We start from the raw sequence: 26,020 nt of genomic DNA, 5'->3' as shown, positions 1-26,020 counted from the left end.
CTCCAGAGGAGCTGCTTTTGATAACCTTAAGGCTTGTATGTTGGTCTTCTATTTCTTCAGTATTAGTAGTTAACTTCTAGATTCTATTATTCGTCTTTTTGACGGCACGTCAAATTATCAAAACCCGGCACCTACCTTGCCCGGTCCTTTGTGTAGCACTCCATAAGCGCCCAAGCATTTTCCGTCGCACAAGACGAAGCAAAATGCCCTATCCCACTCTGGCCTGCCCGGTTCTGTCGCCAGCTTTAATAAGCAATAAGTACGATTTAGCTTAGCCTCTATGATCTCTGGTTTGTGTGTTGTAACTGTTTCTTATACTGGGTGGCGCATAAAAAACGCATGGATTTGAGTTTTGTAGTGTGAGCGATAGGAGCGTAGTATAGGGACGGGGCCTGGTTGTTTAGTAGTTTAGGGCGTCCAGTTTTAGTAGCAATGGTGCAGTGGGCCGGCGCATCGTGTTTTTGCTGTAGAACATTTATTCAAAAGTAATTAAATCTATTATAACTGTTCTACGGCTTTTCTGCACAAAGTTCAATATTCCGCGAGTCCCCAAAAAAGTACGGGAAGGCCCAAGAATTCCCACTTTCCAAAGTTACACAAAACGGTAAGATTCAAATTTTGCAGTGGTTTTTGGTGCAATTCTATTGGGCCTTCTGCTGCCATTGAACAATTAACAGATTCATTACTTTTGAATAAATGTTCTATAGCAAAAACGCGATGCGCCACGGTCAATTGCACCATTGCGAATAAACCTGGACGCCCTAACCTACAAACAACCAGGCCCTGTCCCTCCACTACGCTCTTATTGCTCTCACCACTCAACTCAAATCCGTGTGTTCTTTATACGCCACCCTGTAGTAGATTTTAAAAAAACACATTATTCTCTTCTGGACTCTTACCTTGTAACGAAGCACGGGCAGAGCAACTAGTATAATATATAATAGTAAAAATAAATAACTTTAACATGATGGGCTATGTAAAAATGGGGAAAAAATAGTTCAAATACTGTTACTTGACAGAAACCTCAATAAATGAGTTCTGTTAGAATGATTGCGGTTAGAAGAGTGTCAAACAATAGCCTTACAATTACTCACTAATCTAAACAAAATGTCACTCTCTAAAAATTCTTGTAAACTCAGAAAAATCAAGAGTTAAAATGTATTTTACAAAGTTTTCTCTTAAGTATAATCACAGCATGCTCATCCTGACAAATAAGATAACAAATCAAATTGTCTGTGGCTTTTTCTGAAGTTCACACACTAAAAGAACTTGTCATTAAGGTCAAGGGTTCCATAGCTAACGACTTGCTCCACTGCCTAACTCTTAATGGAAGTTATTTTTACAGTTTTCCTTAAAAAGATATAATGAGAGTACCATTTAGCTTTACTTGGTGGTTCTCCTATGTTCTAATTCATCAGTTCTATTACCTTAATCTTTTTATATTATTTGAATTTAATTAACATAGAAAATGGTTTAATACTTTAAGACTTTCTTAAAGGAGACAAGCAAAAAATTTAATATCTTATAAAGACTTCTATTTTGAAAAACCTTTTTTTAGTATAAATTATATATATAGATAACTTTTATTTAACCATATCTTGTTATTACTAAAAATATAAATTTTTTAGAGTAGTCTTTAAATTGAGGGAAAACAGCCCAGACAAGTTTTGTTAAGAATACAAAGGCCAAGATGTTGCTGATATGTGTCGAGTTGTTATTTCTTCCTGGGACAACCTTCGGCTGCTGTTGGGACAAGCTTTGATGCGAGATTTTGCCTCGATGAACAGCAATCGCATTTTGACTACATATTCATGCACAATGTCTAAATTTAAGTCTTCTGAGATATGTTCCAAGGCTCTTTCCAGGTTCTTTTCATAAGCTGCATCTTAATCGTTCAACTCTCACAAGATAAGCCATGTATTATTAAGCTTTATATGGATTATTGCACACATACGGCAATTTAACCTGTGATAACAGACCTCAGCACTACACTCATAAGGGCAATGTGTTGGTCAGTTACCATGTTGCCATCGGCCAACCGGGACGAGTGGTACTAAAGCATTGCCAAAATAGGACTTAGAGGTGAGATTTAACAAATTACTTAGGCTTCCAGTCAGTGTTCCAGCCGCCAGGGACTTGTATGGTAAAGTTTTGTATGTCCAGGCTAATGGATTAACTGAGCACAATCCATGTTGTGCTGGAAACAATTATGTATACCTACTCAATTAGTCAAAAATATTACTGGTCATTTTTAGCTTCCCAAACTTTTTCCTCTTTCCACATAATAGTGATCTAACGTAAGAAAACACCATGTTTAATCACAAAATCAATTTAATAAAGCTACAAACATTTATAAAAGTACTAAAATTTACAAATTTAGTTTTTTTTAACTACATCGTTATCACAAAAATATCCTCCGATTGACTAGAGACTTATCACCCATACACACAAAACACACACATATGGATATGGTGCCAACAGATTTCAAATTGCTTCATAAGTTGTAGGTGAGTTTGTGAAGAAGAGTTTTGCGTAATTGACGATCACTGTAATTTAAATGAGTTGAAGTTGTCTTTCCACTTCTCTCACATACTTCTCCGGAACATTGTGAGACCTGAAACACATTACAAGTTTTGCTGTTTCAACTAGTTATAGCATATAATATCAATTTAATATCTTGAATACATTCTAGTGGATAAAAAGCTTACTAAACCATTATGTATTTTCAAAAAATGTTGGAACATGTACAGTACTATGTACAATATTCATTAAAGATAATTTTTTTATTTGATCATTTATAATTTGGTTTTAGGATTTTAATCCTTACTTACTTACTGCCGTGGCTCTTGGTACCCAAGGAGGTACTTTGCCTCGCCAACACACTGCCTCCAGACTGCACGATCCACTGTTTCATCCTCCCTTCTTCCCATTCTTCTCAGGTCTCTTCTCACTTGATCTCTCCACCTCAACTTGGGCCTTCCAGGAGGTCTTCTACCCTCGGGATTGTTGTTTAGGGCGTTTCTCACTAAGGATCCCTCTTCCTTTCTTAACACATGGCCTGCCCATCTCAATCTCTTACTTCTCACCTCAGCCACAATATCTGGGTCCCTGTACAACTCTCTCAACTCCCTGTTGTGCTTAACTCTCCATTCTCCATTTTCAAAGGTTGGTCCAAAGATTTTCCTTAGAATCTTTTTTTTGAACACTATAAGTCGTTTCTCAGTTCTCTTGCTTATCACCCAATTCTCTGAGCCATATAGTAATACTGGTCTTATTATAGTTTTGTATATACGGATTTTAGTTTTCTGTGAGAGTAGGCGAGAACTCAACAATTTGTGGCATGCCGATAAACTTTTATGAGCTGCATTTAATCTTTGCTGAATTTCAGAGTCTTCTTCATTATTATTCGTCAGCATTAATCCTAGGTAAGAGAAATTGTTTACTTTATAAAATTTGTGTCCTTCTATTTCTACATGATTTTTATTATTTAATTGGGTAGCTCTTCCTCATTCCATTATCTTGGTTTTGTCTACATTGATATTTAAGCCAACTTTTTTAGTGTGGTTTATGAGTTTTGAGGCCATAACTTTTAGGTCTTCTTCGTTTTTGGCCACAAGTGCCACATCATCTGCAAATGCCAGGATATTTATATTGGTTCCCATAGTAATTCCAGCTTCTAGCTTTTGTAATTCTTGTAGAGAGTCTTCCAGAGCTAGGTTGAATAACAGCGGGGACAAACCATCTCCTTGTCTCACACTAGTATTTATATAAAAATCCTCTGAGAATTCTCCATTGACTTTAACCTTGCATTTAGATCCTGATACAGTTGACTTTGATAGATTTATTAACTTTTTAGGTATTCCATACTTTTCCATTACTTTCCAGAGTTTTTTCCTAGTGGTCGAGTTGTACACTTTGGAGAAGTCAATGAAAAGGCAGAGAAAGGATTTGTTGAATATATCATAATATTTGGCGATTGCCTCTTTCAGTATAAAAATTTGGTCCGTGGTTGATCTTCCTCTTGTGAAGCCGGCTTGATGGTCTCCTATGATATTTGATGTATATTCCTCTAGTCTTTTTTGTAAAATCTTTGATAGTACTTTATAGGTGCAGTTGAGGAGGGAAATTACTCTGTAATTGGTGCATTCTTTTTTTGTCTCCTTTCTTGTGAATGGGAATGATAACTGCTTCCTTCCACTCATTCGGAATCAATTCGTTGTCCCAAATATCAATGATCAGTTTGTGGATCTCCCTTGCCAGTTCTGTGCCTCCTGCTTTGATTACTTCCGATGGAATAGAGTCCTCCCCTGGGGCTTTATTATTTTTTAATTCCTTGATTGACGCTTCTACTTCTTGAATTGTTGGGTATGGTACCATTGGATCTACATTCTGGTACGCTTCCTCCTCTTCTTCTTCTTGTTCAGACTGTCTTACATTCAAAAGATCTTTGAAATGTTCCTGCCATACTTGTAGTCCTTATTTGCTCTGCTTCTTTGATTTTAATCCTATCCTATTAAAAAATACCCCCTGTCTCATTTGATTCTGATTAGTATAGACAAAATGGCGGAGCAACAAAATAGCGAAAAAATTAGCATGAAAGGTTTGCTCCCTTGATTTAAAAAGTAATAAGCGATTTATCATTATCAGTTTGAATCCTGGGTTATGAATCAAATTAATTAATTAATTAATATGAAACATTAATATGAATTAGGTACCACTATCCTATTTCTTTAATTATTTCAATGTTGTTAACTTAAGTAACATCGTAAGAAAATCAAGAATTAGTTTGCAATAGTTTTGCAAATAAAACTACTTTAATAAAATAAAACAAACTGTTATTTTTATTTTCCGGAACTTTGTCTGATTGGTGAGGATCAAATGGGGCTCCAAGGTGATTTTTACATATTTATTTGTTGCAGCTTTTCGTTCGTCACACTGTTTATGAGTAAGATAGCAACCTCTTCGTGGGATACCATATATATAAATAAAATGTTCTGAACTTTTCTGAAGCTGAGCTACAATTGGACCAAGGTAAAGTTAGTGGGAGTGAGAATAGTATTGAGTAAGCATCAGCTGTGAAGCAGTGTTGCCAATATTAATCACAAAACTAACCCCGCAGTCTGCACAGGATCAAACGAATCTCTATTTATAAATCAAGATCTACAACATCAGTCACATTAAGTTTTGCAATTTAATATATTGTTTACCTGATCATGTTCATCTTCTTTGCCATTGTTTCTTTTAGTGTATCTTCTCTCTTCTGTTTTTCCACTTTCACTGCTAATCCTTCCTCAAATTGTTGCTGTCTTGCTTTTATTTTCTGTTTTTCTTTTTCGCCAATTTGCTTAAGTAGTTCCATTCTATGGCTCTCTAACATCTGTAAATTTTAGTGCAATAAAGTATCATTTTTGTACCATATAAACAGTATAAAACAAATAATATACTTTCGTCGATTTTCATACTTAGTACAGTACTGCCAATTTTAATGACCGAAAACTGTACCCAACAAAAAAGGCAGAAGCCCATGTGCTAATTTTTTTTATATTTCTATATTATAATGATAATGATGATGTACTTTAGTATTTTAAAATTTTACTTTGATGAAGGGTACATTATATTGTAGGACTTAACAAAAACATTTTTTATTTAGCCCTATTTTTTTATTGTAACATTTTTGTCAGAGTGTTTTGATGGGGTACAATTCACTTCCAGAATTTCTTTTTAATAAGAAGCACAGTAATGGCTGGACATAAGCAAAGTTGATAAAAACATATTTTGCATAATGATAATAGCCTTCTGTTTGATGAAATGCAACAGTAAAGTATTATTTTTCATAAAACTTTTAAAGTTTCATTTTTTGTCATATAAAATACAATTACAATGTTTACATTATTATTTTTTGCGTAAATAGCTGCAATCATGTACAAATTTCCATTGGCCTTCCATATGTGTTTAGCCCAAAATGAAAACATATTAAAACAATAAAATATCCAATTATTCTTCTTGGTCATCAGTCACAGCACATATTACTAAATTACTGTGTGAACCCTTTTGTGTACTTGCCCACCATTAAAAAAATCACTTGAGACCCAATCGGGTGCCAACATCAGAAATAATGTGTTTAACTTAAAACTAAAAAAATGAATAACAGTCCTTATGTATGTGACACAACAAAACCTGAACACAAATTATCATTCTCAAACACACCTGTCCCTTGAGACAGCTTGGGAAGAAATTTTGTTAGTCTCTCCATCAGCCCTTCCAGGATGTATAGAACCCCCCACCCCCACCCAAAGTAAAATAGAAGTCCAGAGAATTTATTAAAGCAAAGAACATGTTTATAAATTAAATAAAATGTGGTGGGTATGCGGGACTAAAATAAGGAGACTGATACTTCACACCGAGGCATTGACAACCAGTGTCGAAGAATCCATGGTGGTTGACGCTGAAAACGACCACGGATTCTTGAGGCTAAGACTTGTTTAGAAAACACCCCCCCCCCTCTGCACTACAGTGGGTTGTAACAAAACTCTACAAATAGTCCTCTTATAGTATTCATTGCTTATTTGTGCTCTACAAATTGTGGTCACTTTTGTTAAGAGCTCGTAATTGACTGAATATAAAGTTCTTTCCTATTGTGTTGGTAAAGTTTACAGCTATATAGGTAATAACCACACCAGTAGATCAAAGGTAGCCCTGCTTGTCCAGACCCAAGGTACTCACACACAGACGCCTCTGCTCCTCCAGTTTCTGTTTCTCTTGTTCTTCTCTATTCACCCGAGCAATCCTCTCCATCTCTTCTTTCTCTCTCTGAATCTCTATCGCCTGACACTTGCGTCTGTCCAAGATCTGTTGCTCGCGCGCTATCCTCAATTCTTCTGCTTTCCGAGCTCGAGCCATCGCAGCTTCTCTTTCTTTTTTTCTCCACGCTCTTTCTACCTGGAATGTATTTTTAAACTTTGAGTTCAAAGTTTGTTTCAATCCATGCTAGTTTTAATCCTTAGAACACCATAGATTACTCAGTAAATTGATAATGCTTATTTCAATATGATTTTTCCTTATTTAAATTATGAACACAAAGATCCAAATTATGAATACGGTCGATTTTTAATGTAGGTACATTGAATTACAATTTAAATTACACAGGGGTCTTAATTTTAACTTAAATAAATAATGTAAACTGGTAAAATACTTGTTATTGTCATGGATGAAAACACACTTTTGCCCATGTGATGAACTATATTTTATTTTTCACCATATTGCACCAATATTTAAGCAAACTAAGCTAAAAACGGAAAAGATTTTCAGTTAAAGATAAGCTCCCAAAATAATTTCCATCTGGTTTTCAATTTTTCTATTGTGTACATATAGATGTTTGGTAAGGTATTGAATAATTTTGTCAATTACGATTGTGTTGGCATTCATAATACTACCAATAGATATTGATATGTCAAAATACTTATATTATGTCAATGGTTATCTTGAATTGTCTGGGCTTTCAGTGCAAACTGTTTCCTTGAGTCATCCATCTTCTTAGATTCAGTGTAAACAAATTGTGTTGGAAACAGTCCGTACAACCAGTAATTTCGATACAGCCGATTGCTTACAATCGAAGTTAAAAAGTGAGAAAAATGTACTGCCGATGTCATCGACACCAACTGATTTTTATACCCAAGGGAGAAAAGGAGCTACTTTAGACCTGCAACGCATGTATTGATAATTGAAAACAGTTGTTTTTGCTGCAGACACAAGGTTTTGCTGGTCTTTTAAAATTATTTTAACAAACAATGTATTCAGGTGCATTCACAAGAATTGGCAGGACAATTTGCACAATCTCCGTTACAATAAAAATAATGTTTCTGGTAATGTTAATGTGACTCTCAAAAGACCTGTACTGCACGTTTAAGGAGGAATTGAGGGTACTTGACACGCACACCTAGATTTACAAGAGTCATACCTCGTCTTGTATCCGCATGGCATTCATCTCGTCCTTGGCAGCTTGAGTGTCGGCTGCTCGTTTCTGCATGGCTCGTAGTCGTGCTAGTTCCTTCTCCTTCTCTAGACGCTGTAGAGCATGTTCCTGCTCGCGCGCTCGTTCTACCTCAGCTTTGCGCCGCATGTACTCTTGTACCTGCCAGTCAAAACACAATGATGTTAACACTCATATTAGCCTACATTGAAGAGTGTGTGTTTGCAATTATCATTCTCAACACAAGTTTCTGTAAACCTACTTTAAAAGCCCATTTACAATACCCAAAAGACAATAACTGGAACAAAGTAAGCATTCCCTTTTTCAAAAAGAGGATCACTTATACAACTCATAATCAGTAAGTAAACAGAAACAAAATGTTTGTACAATTTTTATTTTTAACCGAAACTATGAAATGGCTTTCTTTGTAAGAAGAGAAGTTGTGGGCTGGAAAGCAAACGTCTTATAATTTACTCAATTAAGCTAACATATTTGGTGACGTTAACTTAGTTCACAGTAAAGGAACAAATATTTATTGTTAGGTACTTCAGGAAATACAATTCCAATTGCCTGTTGTCTGCGTTGTTTGCTGTCAAAAGATGTAGTTTGGTTGACTCTGCACACCACGGTTCACAGAAAATTTCAATTATTTAACAACACAACTCCAACACACTTGTCACACTCGAACCTTTCAACTCCTAAGAAAAACCCCTTTCCCATTGAGTAAACAAAAACAAATATCCTGTGGCTCATGGTATTTCATCACTACATTTACAGTATGTTTTAAAAATCAGGGATAAATCATGAAACTGTGCAGATTTCCGGGAGCCAACTGAAATATTAAGAGGTTGGGGATATCCAGGTGCATCCCAGACCACCACTTGTATCTTTTACCATGTTTTACACAGAATGATCAAAGTTTCTGTCAATACCTAAAATACTTCTCCCCTTGATGAAAAAAATCATGGATCAAACCATTGTGACATTGAGACAACCTTGAGGTCTGCCAGACGGCCCTCCTCCTTCTCCAGACAGGCGTAGTGGTGCAGCTGCTGGTTGATCTTGTTCATCTCCTCTCTCTGTCGCGCCTGAGCTGCCAACTTCTCTCTCAACACCTTCAGCTCGTCTAGCTGCACCTGCATGGCTGCCTCATTGGCCAGTCTGCTCTCCTGAAGACAATATACAACATACAACATTCTAATACAATTTACATGAAGTCCAGTTACAGGATAAGAGTAATCTGTTGACAGTCGCCATTGGTTTTCTGATCCTAAGTAGACATCCACCTTAGTTTTTTTCTCACTGGGAGAGTTGAAGTAACTTAAATAGTTATTTGTGCAACTAGTGAGCAAAGTGAGCAATTGACTCACTCGAGAGAAATACTTACTCACAAGCCGTAGGCGTGTGAGGAATGGTTTCTTGAGTGAGGCAATTGCACTTTGCACTCGAGTTGCACATTATATTTTTCCTACAGTTACCATAAAACAAATAAATTGGTAAAGAAATGTAACATATTTTTGCACAGAAGTGAACTTTTAATATGGCATTTAATGATATAACAGTACAACAGCTGACCAGCTGATTTACAGCCAGTGCTGCCAATGTATGTATTTCGCGCGCATACGACCTTGTCTGCATGTTACACGCTCACTATTTCGTGCCTTCACGTTGCAAATCTGGAGTGAGTGAGACAAAGTAATTAGAGTGAGACAATGTTAACATTGTCTCACTGATGAGCGAATTGGCCACTTTGCTTTCTCAAATCAGTGAGAGAACATGTACATTGTTAGGTAACTGTAGGAAAAAGCTATAGTTTATAAAAGTTGTCTTTTAGCTTAGCTTAGTTTAAATTTGGCGTGTTTTACAGAAGTCAGTAATTGATATCAACACACTCTGTCAGTGGTTCAGTTCAACTACAAGAGACAATTCAACAAAGTGTAAGGTAAGGAGCTCAAAAGTAAAACTGAACCAACCTGTCTTCTGACCTTTATTGGGATTTTCCCATAAGGGACAGCAAAGAATTGTCCTTACTTGATTTACAAATTGGATTAAAATCTATATTTTTTCAGTTTCATTCTATTGGGGGAGTAAGTTATGTTATTTGAGGGATTATTGGTGGTATTTCACAATCAGAAAAAAAGGCCTATTCATGTTTTAGATCCATGTGAAAAAAGTAGATGAAAAAACTCCTCAGACATAAATAAATTGGTACACAAGCTCTTTTAAAGCTAAAAAAATCACAAGAGCAACTCCCCAAAACCACAGAGAATTTAGTACCGGTAGTCAAATCAAGAACGAGATTTTGAAATGAAATAAACAATTGGTTCAAGTAAAGGGTAGACGAGCACAATGGACAAGTCTGCACAAGATGGTGGTTCAAGTGAGATTCGGACAACTATAACTATCTATGAAGTAAGGGACTCTGGTGTCATACATCAAAGGAGTGGATTGTTTTTGCCTATCCTCTGTTCCAACTAAACCTTTGTTTCTTCCAGAATGTTATCTCTTGTTTTTACTACTTTTTCTCTGTGTGGTTTTACTTTTCTGGATTTTTACCTTTGGCTAAATTTGTGTAGCCTACTGATCTTGTTACGATTCAGTTACTTTCAGGTCCCATGAAAAGGACTGAGTTCCAGGTTCCAAATCCTGAAACACGTTAACTGTGATGAGGAAGAGGTTACTTTACCTCTTCTATCCGCTCTGCTTGCATCTCCCGTTGCAACTCATTCTCCTGTATCTGTTCCAGCACAGTCTTCACGTACTGTTGTTTCTTCATCTTCTGCAACTCCTTCTGCCTCTCCTGAGCTCGCAAAGCCTCTTGTCTCTCTCGTTCCATCATCTCTTCCAACCGCTTCTCTTCCTCCGCTAATTCCTTCCTGCCACAAAAAAGATTATTGATTTGTTCTCAAAGTAAAAGGGTGGTTTTTCCAAATGCAAAAAAATCTGATAACCTAGGCCGTAGCCTGGACCTTAGGGTGTAACAAGCTATCAACAAGAAGTTCTAACCAAGTATGAAGTACACAAATAAATTAACAAAGTATCATCAAAGTCCTCAGTACCTGTCATACAAACCTCGGATGTTTTGGGAGTTTTTGGTGAAATTACCACTAAATTTACAAGAACACTTTTGTTAGTACGATGTGTAAAATAGCCAATAGTCAATCATATATTTTCGTATACAGAACCTGACCAGCAGAGCTAAGAAACCAATGAACTAGTCGTATGAAATTTAAAAACAAAAAAATATGCTAAGAAATCATACAAACACATCATTCTTTGTATTTTTGATTTGTGGCAATAAAATGATCCTAATTTTGATTTTTTTAAATCCTTAAATTTATAACACCTTCTATCTTAAGCTATTTTGTACTTATTTTTCAAATTTGCAGAAGTCCCAATCAACTTCATACCATTAGCAATGAATACACAAACTATAAAGAAGAACAGGTCCTATGGACAATATTCAAACAGTATTTTCAAATTTGGCACACGAAATATCTGTAGTTCTGCACTGAACCACCATTCAGCGCTGGTGTCTCTCTTGCACTTCACCGCATGCTAAACTTGACGCCAGCGCTGGATGGTGGTTCAGTGCAGAACTACAGATATTTCGCACGCTAAATTTAAAAATACTGTTAGAATATTGTCCATAGGACCTGTTCTTCTTTATAGTTTGTGTATCCATTGCCATTAGGCAGTGCATTAACAATTAACATCCATAGATATTAAAATCCATAGATACGAAGGGTGTCTAGTGAGGCAAGCCTATGAAAGGATAGCTGTAGTGAATATCATTTCAATGTCTTGTTAAAATGTTATATAGTTACAATTTTCATTTTTTAACCCCAGATTTTTTATTATGAGTAAACTATGCATCATTAATTTATCTAACTGCTGAAAATTTTATTACTTTCAACTGTGTCTCAGAAATGTATCATGGAATATTTATTTGTTACTACAAGACACACCCTTGTGAGCTGACAAAAACATCGGTTCATTGACTTTACAAACACAATTTATAGTAAACAGCTAACTCTCAACTACTTTTAGCCTAATTTATTTTTGACTAAATCTCAACAAAAAATACTCAGAACAGCATGCAAATATTTTCTTAGTTAAGACAATTAGTTTCTTCCTAAGGAAAACATTTAAGCTATTAAAGTTTGCAAAAATCGGGGGGATACATTAAATAAATCTCTGTGGATTCTGGATATCCTAAACCCAACTGAACTATTAATTTTAATAGGAGATTGTAGATATCCTGAAGATATAGACACCCAGCAATTGAATTGTGTTTGCTTTAATAATTTTTATTAAGTACCTGCAGCCATAGTTTACTTAATTTTGTTTCTTCCATTCATTACCCAACTTTATAGTGTTATACTCACTCAATAAGTTTCTTCTCGGCCACCTGGGCATCACGGATCGCATGACATTTTGTGGCGAGTATCAACGCGTTGCATCTCTTGACCTCGTCCTCCTGTTCCTGTCGCAGCTCGTGAGCTCTCGCCAGCAGATGCTGGGCCTTGCGTGCTGCCTCCTCCTCCACCTAGCAAACAAGATTATCAGCTGGAGGAGAGTGGGTGTAAAAATCTGTTTATGGCAAACCGTTATGAATTACTACTTGCTGACACAGCTTTGGTCCTAAAAAAGACCAGTTTCAATCTGTAACAGTTTTCGTTGGGCACAATGTACACACCTGTTTCCACACACATTAAAATTTAATCTACAAATGATTCTTTACAGGTTAAGTAATTCCACTTGGACCTCATTCAAAATTAACCTTGAGTGTTTTCATGGTATTCCTTGAACCTACTGTGTTTAGACATTCCATCCTAATGTTAAAGTAGGTAGCTGTCAGCTACTGAATATAAATTGACACTTTCAGATTGCGCTGATGATGATCTCTGATTTCTGTTGGAAGGACGCACACTTTTTAACCATCCAAATTTTTAGGAACAATTTATTGTAAGCTATATAGTATCCTCATGCCACATAAAATATCATAATGTCAAGGCATAAGGAGAAAATCAACAGACAATTTTGTGTTGACTGTAGTACATTTTGTGAGCGGCTTATTTACCCACGTTCTATCTGGATAAAGATTGTCTACAGCCGGTAATCATAGAGGGGATGATTGCTTCAGTAATCAAAATGCTATGGTTTAATTTACAATTTGAAAAGAATAATGAAATGGTAAGTAACCTAGTAGAAATCCGGAAAATCTGTCAACGTTCTAAGCTAGGATCAAGTGGGTATATCCTACCTCAGTGAGTCTTGATCCATACTCTACACTTTGCTCACAATCCTGTAGTTCCTTCTTGCGCAATGCACTCTCCATTTCCTTCTGTTCCTTCTCGGCTTTCACTTGAGCCATCAGCTGTTTGCGCTCTTCTGGCGTCAGGAACTAGAGACACTTTAAAACTTAGTCATTGAAAAATTAGCCACTAGCATTTGCGGGTTAATCTGAAGGTTGAATACAACAAATTAAATAAAACTAACATAGGTTTGAGTCTCAATACTTTAGAATGTGTACTAGATGCCAAAGCTCCATTTCTGAAGATAACAGTAGTTTTCATCACAAGGAGCAAAAGTAGTTATTTTTGGTACCCAACCGTGTTTTAAAAGCAAGGCGCAGCAGAGCTTGGAAATACGATTAAGTACCAAAAAGACACTTTCGCTCCGTGTGATGAACAACTATTTTCATCATACAGTGGAGTCCCGATAATCCGAACTTCGGTAATCCGAAAGTCCGCTTAATCCGAAACCATAAAATATATTTTTTAATTAAAAAAAAAATTTTTGAAAATTTTTTGAATTTTTTTTGAAATTTTTTGAATTTTTTTTGAAATTTTTTGGATTTTTTTTCGAAATTTTTACAATTTTTTTTGAAATTTTTTGAAGTTTTTTGGAAAGTTTTAGAATTTTTTTATTAAACTTTTGAAACAGTTAGCTGTACCTCGTCAAAGTATTCTGTAGCGGCTGGGCGAGATAGACTTTTTTGTAGAGTATTTTAGTAAATTAATATTTCACCATTTTTGTTATTACCGTAACATTTTACATTTTCGTCTGCCAAATCACAAATGGATTTTACTAAGTGATAATGCTGCAGCCAATAGGTCTAGCCTTAAGTAATGTGAAAAACAATCCCGGGCTCGTGCCTGCGTCCGAAAAAAAGTAGTAAGAATAAGACAAAAAAATTTCAAAAAATTAAAAAAATTTCAAAAAAAAAATTTTTTTTAATTAAAAAAAACAAAAAAACGTTTAATCCGAAATATTCGGTAATCCGAAATGGGCCCGGTCCCAACCATTTCGGACTAACGGGACTCTACTGTACTGTGGAAATAACCTTACAATCGTTACAAAATTAAACCACATAATTTGAGGTTATACAAAGTTGTTATCAATGTTTATATTCTGTTGTTTACAATATTGTGTAATTAGCAGTGGTACCTATTTGAAGGTACCCAAATCTAAAAGCGGGATCCCTCATGAAAAAAAATATTATGGAACAAAAAATTAAATAACAAACTACTATAACTTAAGTTCCTTGTTGGAGAAATATTAGGGTTGCAAGACACATTTCAACAAATTTATCAACATTTAGTAATATTAGGAAAATAGGGTTTTACTGTAGTTAAAGAAAGTACGAAAGTATGATATAAATACTTTTGTATGATATAGTAGTATGATATAAATTAATTGTTAAAATATCTATCAGTCCTACGCTCATCTAAACTGTTTGAGCATTGGGAATTTAGTAATTGATAAGAACTTGTTGAGATAAGATACCTGGTAAGGTTAAGATGGGCGATAAAAGATTACAAGAGTCCTGCACTTAGTTTTATGCCTGGATTTCATTGCTTTCCTATATATAAAAATACATACCAATTTAAAAAGTTTTAAAAATCACTGAAATGTTTTAGATCTGTTAAGGACATTTAAATCCACCCTGTTGCTGAAATGGTAAGTGTAATTTTGTCATAAGCAATAGAGGACAGTTATATGGTAAAAAAAGGTATTGATAAAAATGTACTTTAATACAAATTGTGACTCTTTTCAAAACTGGTAAAATGTTCATTCATCCTTAAACCATCTACGTGTATATACAAAATACAATGAGGGGTTTTCTCTGTAACATCCCTCATTCAGCTGTTCTACTTAAAAAACCGATTTTCACGATTTAGGTGTTAAAGACTATGATTCAGCGCACCTGCGAGTGATAAGGAAAAAATGTTATTTTGCTAAGGTCAGTTTACTTTCAAATATCCATTGTTGCTGAATAACTTTACTTATAACGGTTAAAATATGAATTGTGTAATCAAACAGCTGATTATTCAGTTGAATGTTTTACCACAGACAGATTGTAAACAAGATACAGGCATCTTTTAGCGAATTTCCCATATAGGGAATAAGCTATTACCGTAGTACTCATGGTAAGACCTGGACGCGGGACCGATTTTTTTTTTCGTTTTGAGGTCCCTAGAGGCCAAAAACACCATCCGTTCAAATTCACATATATATATATATTTATATATATATTTATATATATATTTATATATATATTTATATATATTTATATATATATTTATATATATATTTATATATATATTTATATATATATTTATATATATATATGTGTGTGTCCGTTAGCACGATAACTCGAGCAAAAATGATCCGATTTTGATGAAATTTGGTATAAACGTGTAAACCTACGTTTATTCGAACGAGTTCGCGATCCAGCATGATCGGACCATGGGAACGGGGGTTTACGGGGGGTTTTATGGGGTAAAAATAGGTTTTTCCCATTTTTGACCCAAAAAACATAAAATTTAGCAATTTCTTTCCAAACCATTTTGTAGAGCTTAAAAAAACAAATAATTTAGTATTTTGAAGCGTTATTATGCGCCTAATAGTTACGGAGAAAATTCCAAAAAATTGTAAATTGAAAATTCCCATGTTATTCTTATGGAGAATAAGTAAACTGTTGTAGTATGCTTGTTTATGAACATATTTTGATCAAATTTGGAAAATGTTTTTATTTCTTACTAACTATTAACATTTTACAAAAAAAAAACATTTTTACCCTCCCTGATGCAGCAATCCTAAGTACTTGTTAATCTAATCTATCTATCTATATATTAATAGGCAAGCATGTTTCTTTAAAACCTTTTTTCTCAGCTCGTGTTCATCGTAGGGAAAATCTACGCATACCGTTAGAAAACTATTTTCCTGTAGGTGTGCAGAATCCCTTTATAAATTTAAATAGGCTCAAAGATAAGCACAAAAAATGAGTTTAAAAATTTGAAAATATTAACATGGATCTTATGCGTTGCCATGCTGGTAACGAAAATAACAACGAAATATAAACAGAAAACCAAAACAAAATGGAAGAAACTCAAATCACATGTTTTATTTACAGTGTGGGGTGAAAATAGATAAGTGAGTACATTACGTATTTTTGGTCGAGTTTCGACCACTGGACGACCTCTCGTCTATATATTAATAGGCAAGCATGTTTCTTTAAAACCTTTTTTTTCAGCTCGTGTGCATCGCAGGGAAAATCTACGCATACTGTTGGAAAGATATTTTCCTGTAGATGTGCAGAATGCCTTTAAAAGTTAAAATAGGCTAACAAATAAGCACAAAAAATTAATTTGAAAACTTCAAAAAATTAACATGGACCATATGGGTTGCCATGATGGTGACGAAATAACAACAAAATGTAAACAGAAAATCAAAACAAAGAAATTCCAATCACATGTTTTATTTACAGTGTGGGGAGAAAATAGAGAAGTCTGTACATTAATTATTTTTGGTCGAGTTTCGACCACAGGGCGATCACTAGTTCTATTTAAATCGGGAATAAATGTTATATTTGTAAGTAGACATTTCAGTGTAACAAATCAAATCAGTCAAATGGAAATTCGCTTAGTCTGCAGGTTTGCTGCGGCAGGGGTATTTTATAATTGCAAGCATTAAAATGTTTAATTTTTGTATGGGTCCCCTCGTTTTGGAAAATTTCCCTATAGGGAAGTAGATTTTACCGTAGGTCAAATTTTTATACATGTGTCCATAAACGCGACAACTTGAGTAAATTTTGTTAGATTTTTATGAAATTTGGTTTGAAGGTGTAAGGCGGGATAAACTTGAATGAGTTCCTGAACCAGCATGATCGGACAATGGGAACAGGGTTTCATGGGGTAAATATGGGTTTTTCTCATTTTTGACCATCAAAACACAACATTTCCCAATTTCTCTCTAGACCATTTTAAAGTGCTTAAAAAAAAAATAATTTAGTATATTGAAGTGTTTTTGGGTGTTAATTGGTTACAGAGAAAATTTAAACAATTTTCAATTTAAAATCCCATATTATTTTTATGGAGAATATTGTAAAATGTTGTAGTTTCCTTGTTTATGGATATATTTTGATCAAACATAGAAAATTTACTTATTTCATACTCAGCTATTAATATTTGACTAAAAATCACTTTTTATTAGCCTCCCTGTAGCAGCAAACCTAGGTACTAGTTTAACCTAATAGATTTACTTGTATATCAAGTCAGGCAAATGGAAATTTGCTTAGTCTGCAGGTTTGCTGCAGCGGGGGGGGGGGGGGGATTTTTATAAATTAGATCACCATAGATTGGGGGTTTTAATTTCATTTCCGTCAGATGTGGTGTGAAACTCTTGAAGATGTCACCTGTCTGTGGCAGCCCTTGGTGGGAGAAAACTCACCTAAAATAAACCCTGGAACAATATTGTTGAATGGACAAATTGCAAAATATGCACATTTGATAAAAGATTCATTTTTTGCAGGAAGAATTGCAAAAGCAACTCAAGCAGCTAGCGCTTGAGTTGCAAGAAGTTCTGGAATGTCCAGTGTGCTTTGAGAATATGGACTCTACATTAAGACAATGCATGAATGGGCATGGAGTATGCAGACCATGCGCTACCAAGATTAAAAGATGTCCAACTTGTGAACAAGAGTTAGCCCTGGCACTTCATCAGAACACCTTGTTGAATCAATTACTAGATTTGATTCCTAAGCTTTGCCCCTATGCTGAGGAGGGCTGTGACTCAGTGATCATGGATCAGTTGCATCAGACCTACTGTGAATATCGCCCAACTGAATGTAGAGTGGGGTCGTGTGAGTGGAGTGGGCGTGTCAAGGATCTACTGGAACACTTGAAAAGTAGTCATAAGCCTATAATTTTTACCCCAGATCTGAATGTAAAATATTCAGGAGTATACACATTAGATTCAGGTTGCACAAATGAATTTTGGAGACCAATTTTATGCCAAAAGCATATTTTTTGGAATTGCTTTTATGCAAAAGGACATAGAAATCATATCTACCATCGATTCTATTCTGTACCAACAATAAATACAACTTGTGATTACTACATGGTAATATCGTTTGAGAAAGGGGACTTAAAATTTCAACATTATTGTAAAGCGACAAACTTTGATGATCAAACTGAACCTGAAAATATAGAAAGTGGTATTATTATTCCTGTTTGTGAGTTAAATAGATTTTTAAAAGAAGGGTCGGAAAATGAGTATGCTTACAAGTTGCAATTGGTGAAATAAAAAAATCTGTAAGTTACATTCAGAACTAATTTCAAGCAAGTCTAAAGGAAGGCTGTTAAATAAAATTGCATAATCCTGATTGAATTCAAGGGATTGTAAATAAATACTGTACAATAATAGCAATACACTTCACTATTGGCATTGGCCTTGGTTAAAGTAGGTTCAAAGTGTATAGTTAAAAAATGCAATGGCTTTTTCCATACATTTATAAACAATTGTAGCCTATGATTTATTCTATTGTTTGGTAAAATTTCAAACTTTTCTACACTATGCTTGGTTTTATCTGCACAATATGGATGATAAGTGATAACCATATTTTTGTTAGGATTCATATTGTATTACCTTTTATATTGTCAGTTTTATTTTGTTTCAATTTTCGAGATACATATTATGTAAAAGTGCCTATTTTTGCTAAGTGTCAGCTGCAAATCAATAAAATAACTAGGGTTGCTTTCAGAGAGGTGAAAGCCAGTTGAGCGGAACAAACGTGATTTTATATTTGTATAAGTAACTAAAATTTTAAAAATCAATAGATATACTAATGCTTGTTTTATTGATAAAAATTATAATAATTCAAATTTGTTTTAACTACATCTTGTAATTCAGATACCTCTTCCAGAAGTGCATTATTGTAGTTTTGACCAGAAAAATATTACAGTAGTTGGAATCTGATATTAACATCCAAAAAGGTCATTTAAGTATAAAAAAGAGAAAGGAAATTTAACATTCAAATTCAACTGTAGCCTACAACAAAAACATTGGTCTTCATTTTTCACCCTTACAATCGGTTAAAGTATTTAAGTATAAAAAAAACAGTACCTATTAAAAAAACGAGTATTGTATAACAACAGGAGAGGAAATGTGACATTTAAATTCAACTGTGCAGCATAAACATCGGTTAAACTCAGCTTTCTTTGCTGGAAATAGTTTATGATTGTTAATACTAAGTATTCTTGATGAAGTTTATAATAGTAATGTAACTGGAATGTAGGTCTTCTACCATTATTGGGACGATTTAGAGACGGCATTTTAATACTGGCCTTCATAAAACCATTGGACAGCCCTAGACAATTATCCATACCGTGGTTAAAAGCGTACTTCTATAAGCCCAGGTAATTAATTATTTACTTATTATTACGGCTGTAACTGGACGTATGTATAGTTCGTGGCCTGGCAATCAAATAACAGTATTTATATAGGATAGGCTACTCTTATCAACATTTGAAATTACTGAATTGTTACCAAATTACTGTTTCACAAAATGTAGATTCCATTTTTAGCCGAGACATTAAAATGAGGATTTGCCAAACAATTATTAATTGGCTATTACAGAATAGTATTTTATGATATACAACTTTTCACATTTCATAAATTATATGTTAGTTTTGCTATGATCAAAGGTGCAAATCCAAATGTTCTTTTCTTTTGGTCTGTATGTAGTAATTTGCTAGAATCATTGACTTTATATAGTCAATGCTAGAATACTGTAGATGGTTTGTTAAGACCATAATATGCAAGCATTTTTGAATCGTTTCCCCGTTTAACCAACTATTCCAAAAAATATAAATATAATATGGTGCAACACAAATAAATAAACTGATCACCTATCATAACCTACACTTTACCTTCCTAATCTAACCTTACTTCAAAAAACTTAATGTAGTCACGAATACTCATAAACCCCGACCTACCTTCCCCACATGCCTAAATTAGATCAGTTTTCAATCTGCGTTTCATTAATAAGTGTAATAACTTACTGTATCATCGATGTAATTCAACATAATATAACCTGTGAGGTATTATCGGATTAAATATCGATTTCGATGCGGTTCGATATATCGCTTATTAAATCCTTATTTCTAACATTGACTGTTTCTAATCAGCTGGCAACACAAATAGGTGCCCATGCCCAAGAGTAAGTAGTCACTGCGATATGCTCCGCGCATTGAGAAAGTAGTTCCGTCTATTTTCGCAATTTGTAGTGAATTCCGCACCTTAAAAAATGTTTTAACGGTATTTTCTTGATTATTAAGATCATAGGAATGATTTAAAAACGTTTAAAAGAAAAGTCTAGAAAGTTCAGAAATACCTTATGATTCTCTTGTTTACATTTTTCTTGTAAACAAAAAACTGTCATATGGCTACTTTAGTCCCATAAGCCTAATGTTAAAAATTGGAAATTTTAAGTTCGTTTTAAATTGCATTAGCATTATCTAATTGAAATTTGTTTGTTTAAAAACCATCTCACTATTAGTCTAAGTAATTTTGTTAAGTTTGGCTGAAATGCGTTCAGCCGTTATTGAGTGATGTTTCTCTATTTGTTGCATTGAAGTTGATCCCAAAGAGCTTCGCTCGCTTCGCTCGCTCCGCTCAATTATCACAAAAACTGTCATGAGCTAGAATGTTAATATAAAAAACCACAATTGAAAGTTGTTTTTAACTATTCAGTATGGAAGGTGTGGATGCATTACCAGATAAAAATACACCTTAAAATTGTTTTAACCCTTCTGCCGTCATCGGGATCACCGTGTCCACTTACAGCTGTCCTGCATTATGTTGAGCCTAAAGGTGGGCCCTTTCCCGACATAGGCAGCGGAAGGTGTGTTTCGCGTCGTCAGGAATTATGCAAGAGTAACACAGCTTAGCGCATCATTAACAGGTAAAACCAGAAAAAGCCGAGACCTATCAAAAACTGAATGAGGTAACAATCTACCTCTCCATACCGCTGATTGACCTGGACTTGCTGAATCAGTTGCCTGGTCCAGCGTTCCCTACGCCTCCTGTTCCCAGCTCTCCTGCCAGAGCCGGAAGGTACTGGGGCACTTCTCTGTTTGTGCCTGGTCCTCCCCACTGATAAATTGCCATCAGGAATGACTCCAGTGATCACTTAAGTGACGGGTTCAGACACTATTCGTTAGGTTGATACTACTCATACTAGAGGTTGCCTGAGCCAGACGCTGCACATGGGTAAACCGTATCCTGTATACCTCCTTGTTGAGCGTATCTACCCACACCTCCGCACCATACAGGAGTGGACCTAAAGATATCAACTGCCTTCTATGGCCGGCCCCAGAACCTCTGACATTGGCCATCATTAGGCCATTAACCCACTAACGGAATAAGCCACCACAGCAGCCTTGTTCCTCAGAATATCTATTAACGTAAGCTATGCTCACTGTCCACCATAACCCCAAGGTACTTGTCGACATGAATGGTTTGATTTTGATGTCCCCCACCCGCAACCGCAAGTTGGTGTCAATCTACTTTTTGGTCAGCATCGCGATCTTTGTTTTGCTCAAAGTAAGCTAGAGACCGTGGTCTGCCAGTCATACCTCGATGGTACGCATAATTCAGTTCAGTTTTAGCTTGGCCAACTCAACATTACGTGCAGCTTAAAAGCTGCAACATCATCGGAGTGCCCATCTAAAACGGTTTCTTTGAGCATCTCAGATCGTTAGGAGGCTGTTGTAGGCAACAGAGGTCCAGGATAAATATGGAACCTTGAGCAACAGTAGAGGAGTCATTCACCGTTCCCAGTGTCATAAACGAGGAGGCGGAACCAGAGGTAATTCTCTATGATGCGCTTGAGGTATGAATGAATGAATCAATTTTGAAATTAGAGGACGTCAGAAAAATAAGAATACTTTCCATTACTCATTCAGTCATCAATCTTGGAATTCCAAATTATCTTGCAAATAATTTTAAATTTTTAAATGGAAGAGGCGCAAGGGATACCCGCTCTGGCTCGTCCACGCTTCGCATTCCTCATCATAGAACAACTGTTTATAATAAATCATTTTTAGTAACAGCCTGCCGCCTATGGAACTCCATACCTTTGCCCATCAAATCTATAGAAAACCGATCCCGACTGATGGTGGCGCTGAAAGAATATTACCTTGACCGGATGGCCGTGGCTTGGCGGGATGGCGTGCGTTAGGCTCAGATGCAGCAGAGGGTGTATGTGTGTGTGACTGTATGTTAGGGAAGGTGAATAGATTTATGCTATTTTATTACTAGCTATGTTACAAACTTTATTGTATTTTTTGTTATTATTTTGTTGTTATTATTAGTTTTTTAGAGGTTAACTGTAAGAAAGGACCATGTGGTCCTAAGTTCGCCTCAATAAAGAAGCATTTTCATTTCATTTCATTTCATTTAGGTATGCCAGGATTTGGAAAGTATTCACCAGAGCGTCTAGCATATTACCACCTCGTGGAATTAAATCGTTTTGCACATTGAGTTTTACAGTAGGCCTACATGCAGCACAAACCGACGACGAGGGTAACATTTGAAATCCTCAGCGCTCATTACAGCTTGCTTCACATTCTCCATAGTACCATTGAGGAGGTGAATAAATTGGTCTCCACTTTAAAAGAAACAAATTACAATAATAAAGTCTGTGTTCGGTGAATGGGTTTAAGGAACTAAGTACACAGACATTGTAGGATACAGACCAGATCAGCAAGTTCAGATTAGGAAGATTCTGGTGTTTTTATGCTTTTATTTCATGTCCCATTTTAAGTAAAGATTAAACCTTTATCATAACAAGACAAAATTTACAACTTTTAATTTTGAGTAAGCTACCAGTACACTGCATTAGAAAAAAACAAATATAACAGTTCATCTGCATATAATTCCACTGTTATGCATTATTGTAAGACAAATATTTGGTAAATTTATCAATCTGATTAAGACTAAAGATTGTTTATTGGTTCTAGAGGAACATTATCAAATTTTTTTGAGAACATTTGGAAACAATATGATTTGGACAGATCCTTTTTGAAAATTGTTATCCATGAAACATTAAGAGGTTCATTGACTATAATGAGACATCATTCATATGGTAAACATCAAAACTAATCAGTCTTATAGCTGTTATAATCCTTCAATATTTTAAGTGTACATTTTTTTCTGTGTCATTGGCAATTTTTTTCTTCATACTTACAGGGCCGGATTTAGCATTTTGGCACCCCTAGGCACAATAATTTTTCCTTCCACTTGTCTGGTTACAGTTACTTTCTTACATACCTTTGATAAAAACGATATCAGGCCTATATGTTAATTGCTTAAACACCACTCCACAAAGGAATTATATCATTGCAAGGTTTTTGAAGAATTTACTTGGTTCTAGCCTTAACGAAATGTCTTAAACACTTTTAGCAATTTTATGTATTAAATAGAGAGCTCGTTTTTGTCGGACTGAATCAAAAGATCTAGCCAGCAGGAAATTCATGCAACGCAGCATGGTATTGCTGCTGCTGAAGTGGCTTCAAATTTCAGGCCCAAAAACATGAACTCCGTTCAGATACCGTAAGTGATACCACAGATTAAAAATGCCCTCTTAGTAGATATTTTATCCTTAGCTGATTAACTTTAAAAGGAATTATTTCTTCTAATACTCTTCAAAATTAGATTAGAATGCCTTAAAAAAGCTAGATTTGTTCAAAATCAATTTGCAAATTATGTTTATGGCTATTTATTTTAATTTCTAGATATTTCATAAATATTTTACCTTTCGGTCAGGCGCCCCCTAGAGGCTTGCTCCCATAGGCCTGGGCCTATCAAGCCAAGGCCTGCATACTTAACTTAGGTAGGGCCTACATACTATTATTTGCATTACCCAAACTGTTACCTTCGCTGTAGTAGCAAACCTATGTATTCCTTAAACAAATGTTATTTAAATAAAGAATAGGCCCTAAGTTAAATCTGACTAAAAAGATATATTTTTACTAAAAAGATATTTTAGTAAAAATATAAGCCTAATCAGGTAAATATGGAAATCCGCTTAGTCTGTAGGTTTTCTGCAGTGTGGGTATTATCGTTTTGTAATTTGCAGGCAGTTCATTGCGCATTTTTATAGCCAACATATAACACATTTTTTATGATAGGCCAACATGGTGCTTTGGTACCGGTACCGTAAAAAACTGTAGTGAGTGCCAGCAAGAATTTTTAAGGGTGGCAACCCCCGTTAAGACGAATGATCCATTTGACCAATCGCTGATCTACGGATTGTGGTGAAGACATCGAAGGTATAAGGAAACCAGTATACCTACCTAGCTTATTCCAGACGTTGGTGAAAAAAAAAACCTCCTCGATAAACAAGTTGATGTTAACATGTTTCTTGGCTATTTAAATTTATTTATTTGTACCGGTAATACTAACCTGAGATTTACGTTTCAGTTTTTCAAACGTGTCTTTATCGAAAACAACTTTTTTCTCTTTGTTGGAGTCTGTTGGGCCAATGATACTTTTTTTCTTCCCATCTCCTTCATCTATTGTTTTAGTGTCTTCTTGAGACTTGTAGCAGTCTGGATGGTATTTATCTTTCGTAAAATGTCTAACATTGGCCACCCTACGTTTACTAGGTATTGCTGCTTTTGATCCAACACCCATACCTAATCAAAACAAATTAATTATGATGTTACATTAGTACGGTATATATTTAATGAAAATTCTCTGTTACATTGGGTCAAAGTTTGGCAAAACTTTGATATCCAACTCCATAATATAATCAAACATTAAGGAATCGATTTGTTTGGTTACCAAATTTAACTTAGCCAAAAACCAAACTTCAAAACAATCTTTAAAAAGTGATCAATGAAAGTCAGATTACTTAGGCCTATCAAAGTTTTCCCCAAATCTTGGCAACCAACAATAAACTGTCTCGCCTTGATTGTAACGATGTGCGTTTTTGAGTTACAACAAGTGCCTAAACCTATTGTGAAAATAATAAACAAACAACAAAAACATCTAAGGTCTAAAGTGTTTCAATTAATTTAACCAAACTTTTAGTTGTCAGACTTACCTGTCAAGGGTTGAGATACAAATATGCACTATGTAAATTGTTTCCTAATTGAAAAACAGCTACAGGTCAAGTTGGTTATAATATCTTAGTAAGTTTGATCAATAATCCCTCAAAAATCGACTTGAACCAACCTTAACTCAACTCAATCTTCCACTCAATTCTCCTCAACCAACAAAACAAACAAACGAAACAATCTTCCTTGTCCAATAGTCCATCCATGGCGTTGCTATGGTTACGGTTACGACTAGTAGTAACAGCTGAGCTGCAACAGCTGATATTGCTCCTTTTCTGGTTGCTAAGGCTAAGCTATTTTTGCACAGAGTACTGGTCCAAAGGCGGCCATGGTACTGGTACTACCATGCATATACTCAAGATATATGGAGCAAAATTAGTATATTACCATAGATAAAACCATAGACTAACCAACACAAGGGAGTATGTTTTATCTATGATAAAACATACTCCCTTAGTAGATTTCTCATCCTTATGGAACAGCTGAAGACAATTTTATTGTTAGTTCATGTACGGTTTATGTAGAGGTCGTGTTTTGTTTCTTTGATAAAACCATAGACTAACCAACACAAGGGAGTATGTTTTATCTATGATAAAACATACTCCCTTAGTAGATTTCTCATCCTTATGGAACAGCTGAA

At 35.2% G+C, this 26,020-nt stretch overlaps 1 protein-coding gene across 1 annotated transcript; it reads right to left on the bottom strand.

Moving 5' to 3' along the window:
• Positions 1-2,313: 2,313 nt before the first annotated feature.
• LOC128995392 (cilia- and flagella-associated protein 45-like) lies at positions 2,314-25,519 on the bottom strand. The gene is made up of 10 exons (XM_054420401.1): positions 25,368-25,519; positions 24,725-24,957; positions 13,236-13,376; positions 12,358-12,518; positions 10,656-10,845; positions 8,965-9,138; positions 7,958-8,131; positions 6,724-6,939; positions 5,208-5,377; positions 2,314-2,614 (listed from the first exon to the last, which is right to left on the bottom strand). Exons 2-10 carry the CDS (start codon positions 24,953-24,955, stop codon positions 2,554-2,556), a joined length of 1,518 nt encoding a protein of 505 aa, XP_054276376.1. The 5' UTR covers positions 24,956-24,957; positions 25,368-25,519; the 3' UTR covers positions 2,314-2,553.
• Between the last annotated feature and the right edge of the window lie 501 nt (positions 25,520-26,020).

Source organism: Macrosteles quadrilineatus, unplaced genomic scaffold, assembly GCF_028750875.1.
Source record: "Macrosteles quadrilineatus isolate MER2022 unplaced genomic scaffold, UCM_ALF_1.0 Scaffold_5__1_contigs__length_97177068, whole genome shotgun sequence".
Taxonomy (NCBI): domain Eukaryota; kingdom Metazoa; phylum Arthropoda; class Insecta; order Hemiptera; family Cicadellidae; genus Macrosteles; species Macrosteles quadrilineatus.
The sequence above is the reverse complement of the archived record's forward strand: the minus strand, read 5'-3'. Positions and strand labels throughout refer to the sequence as shown.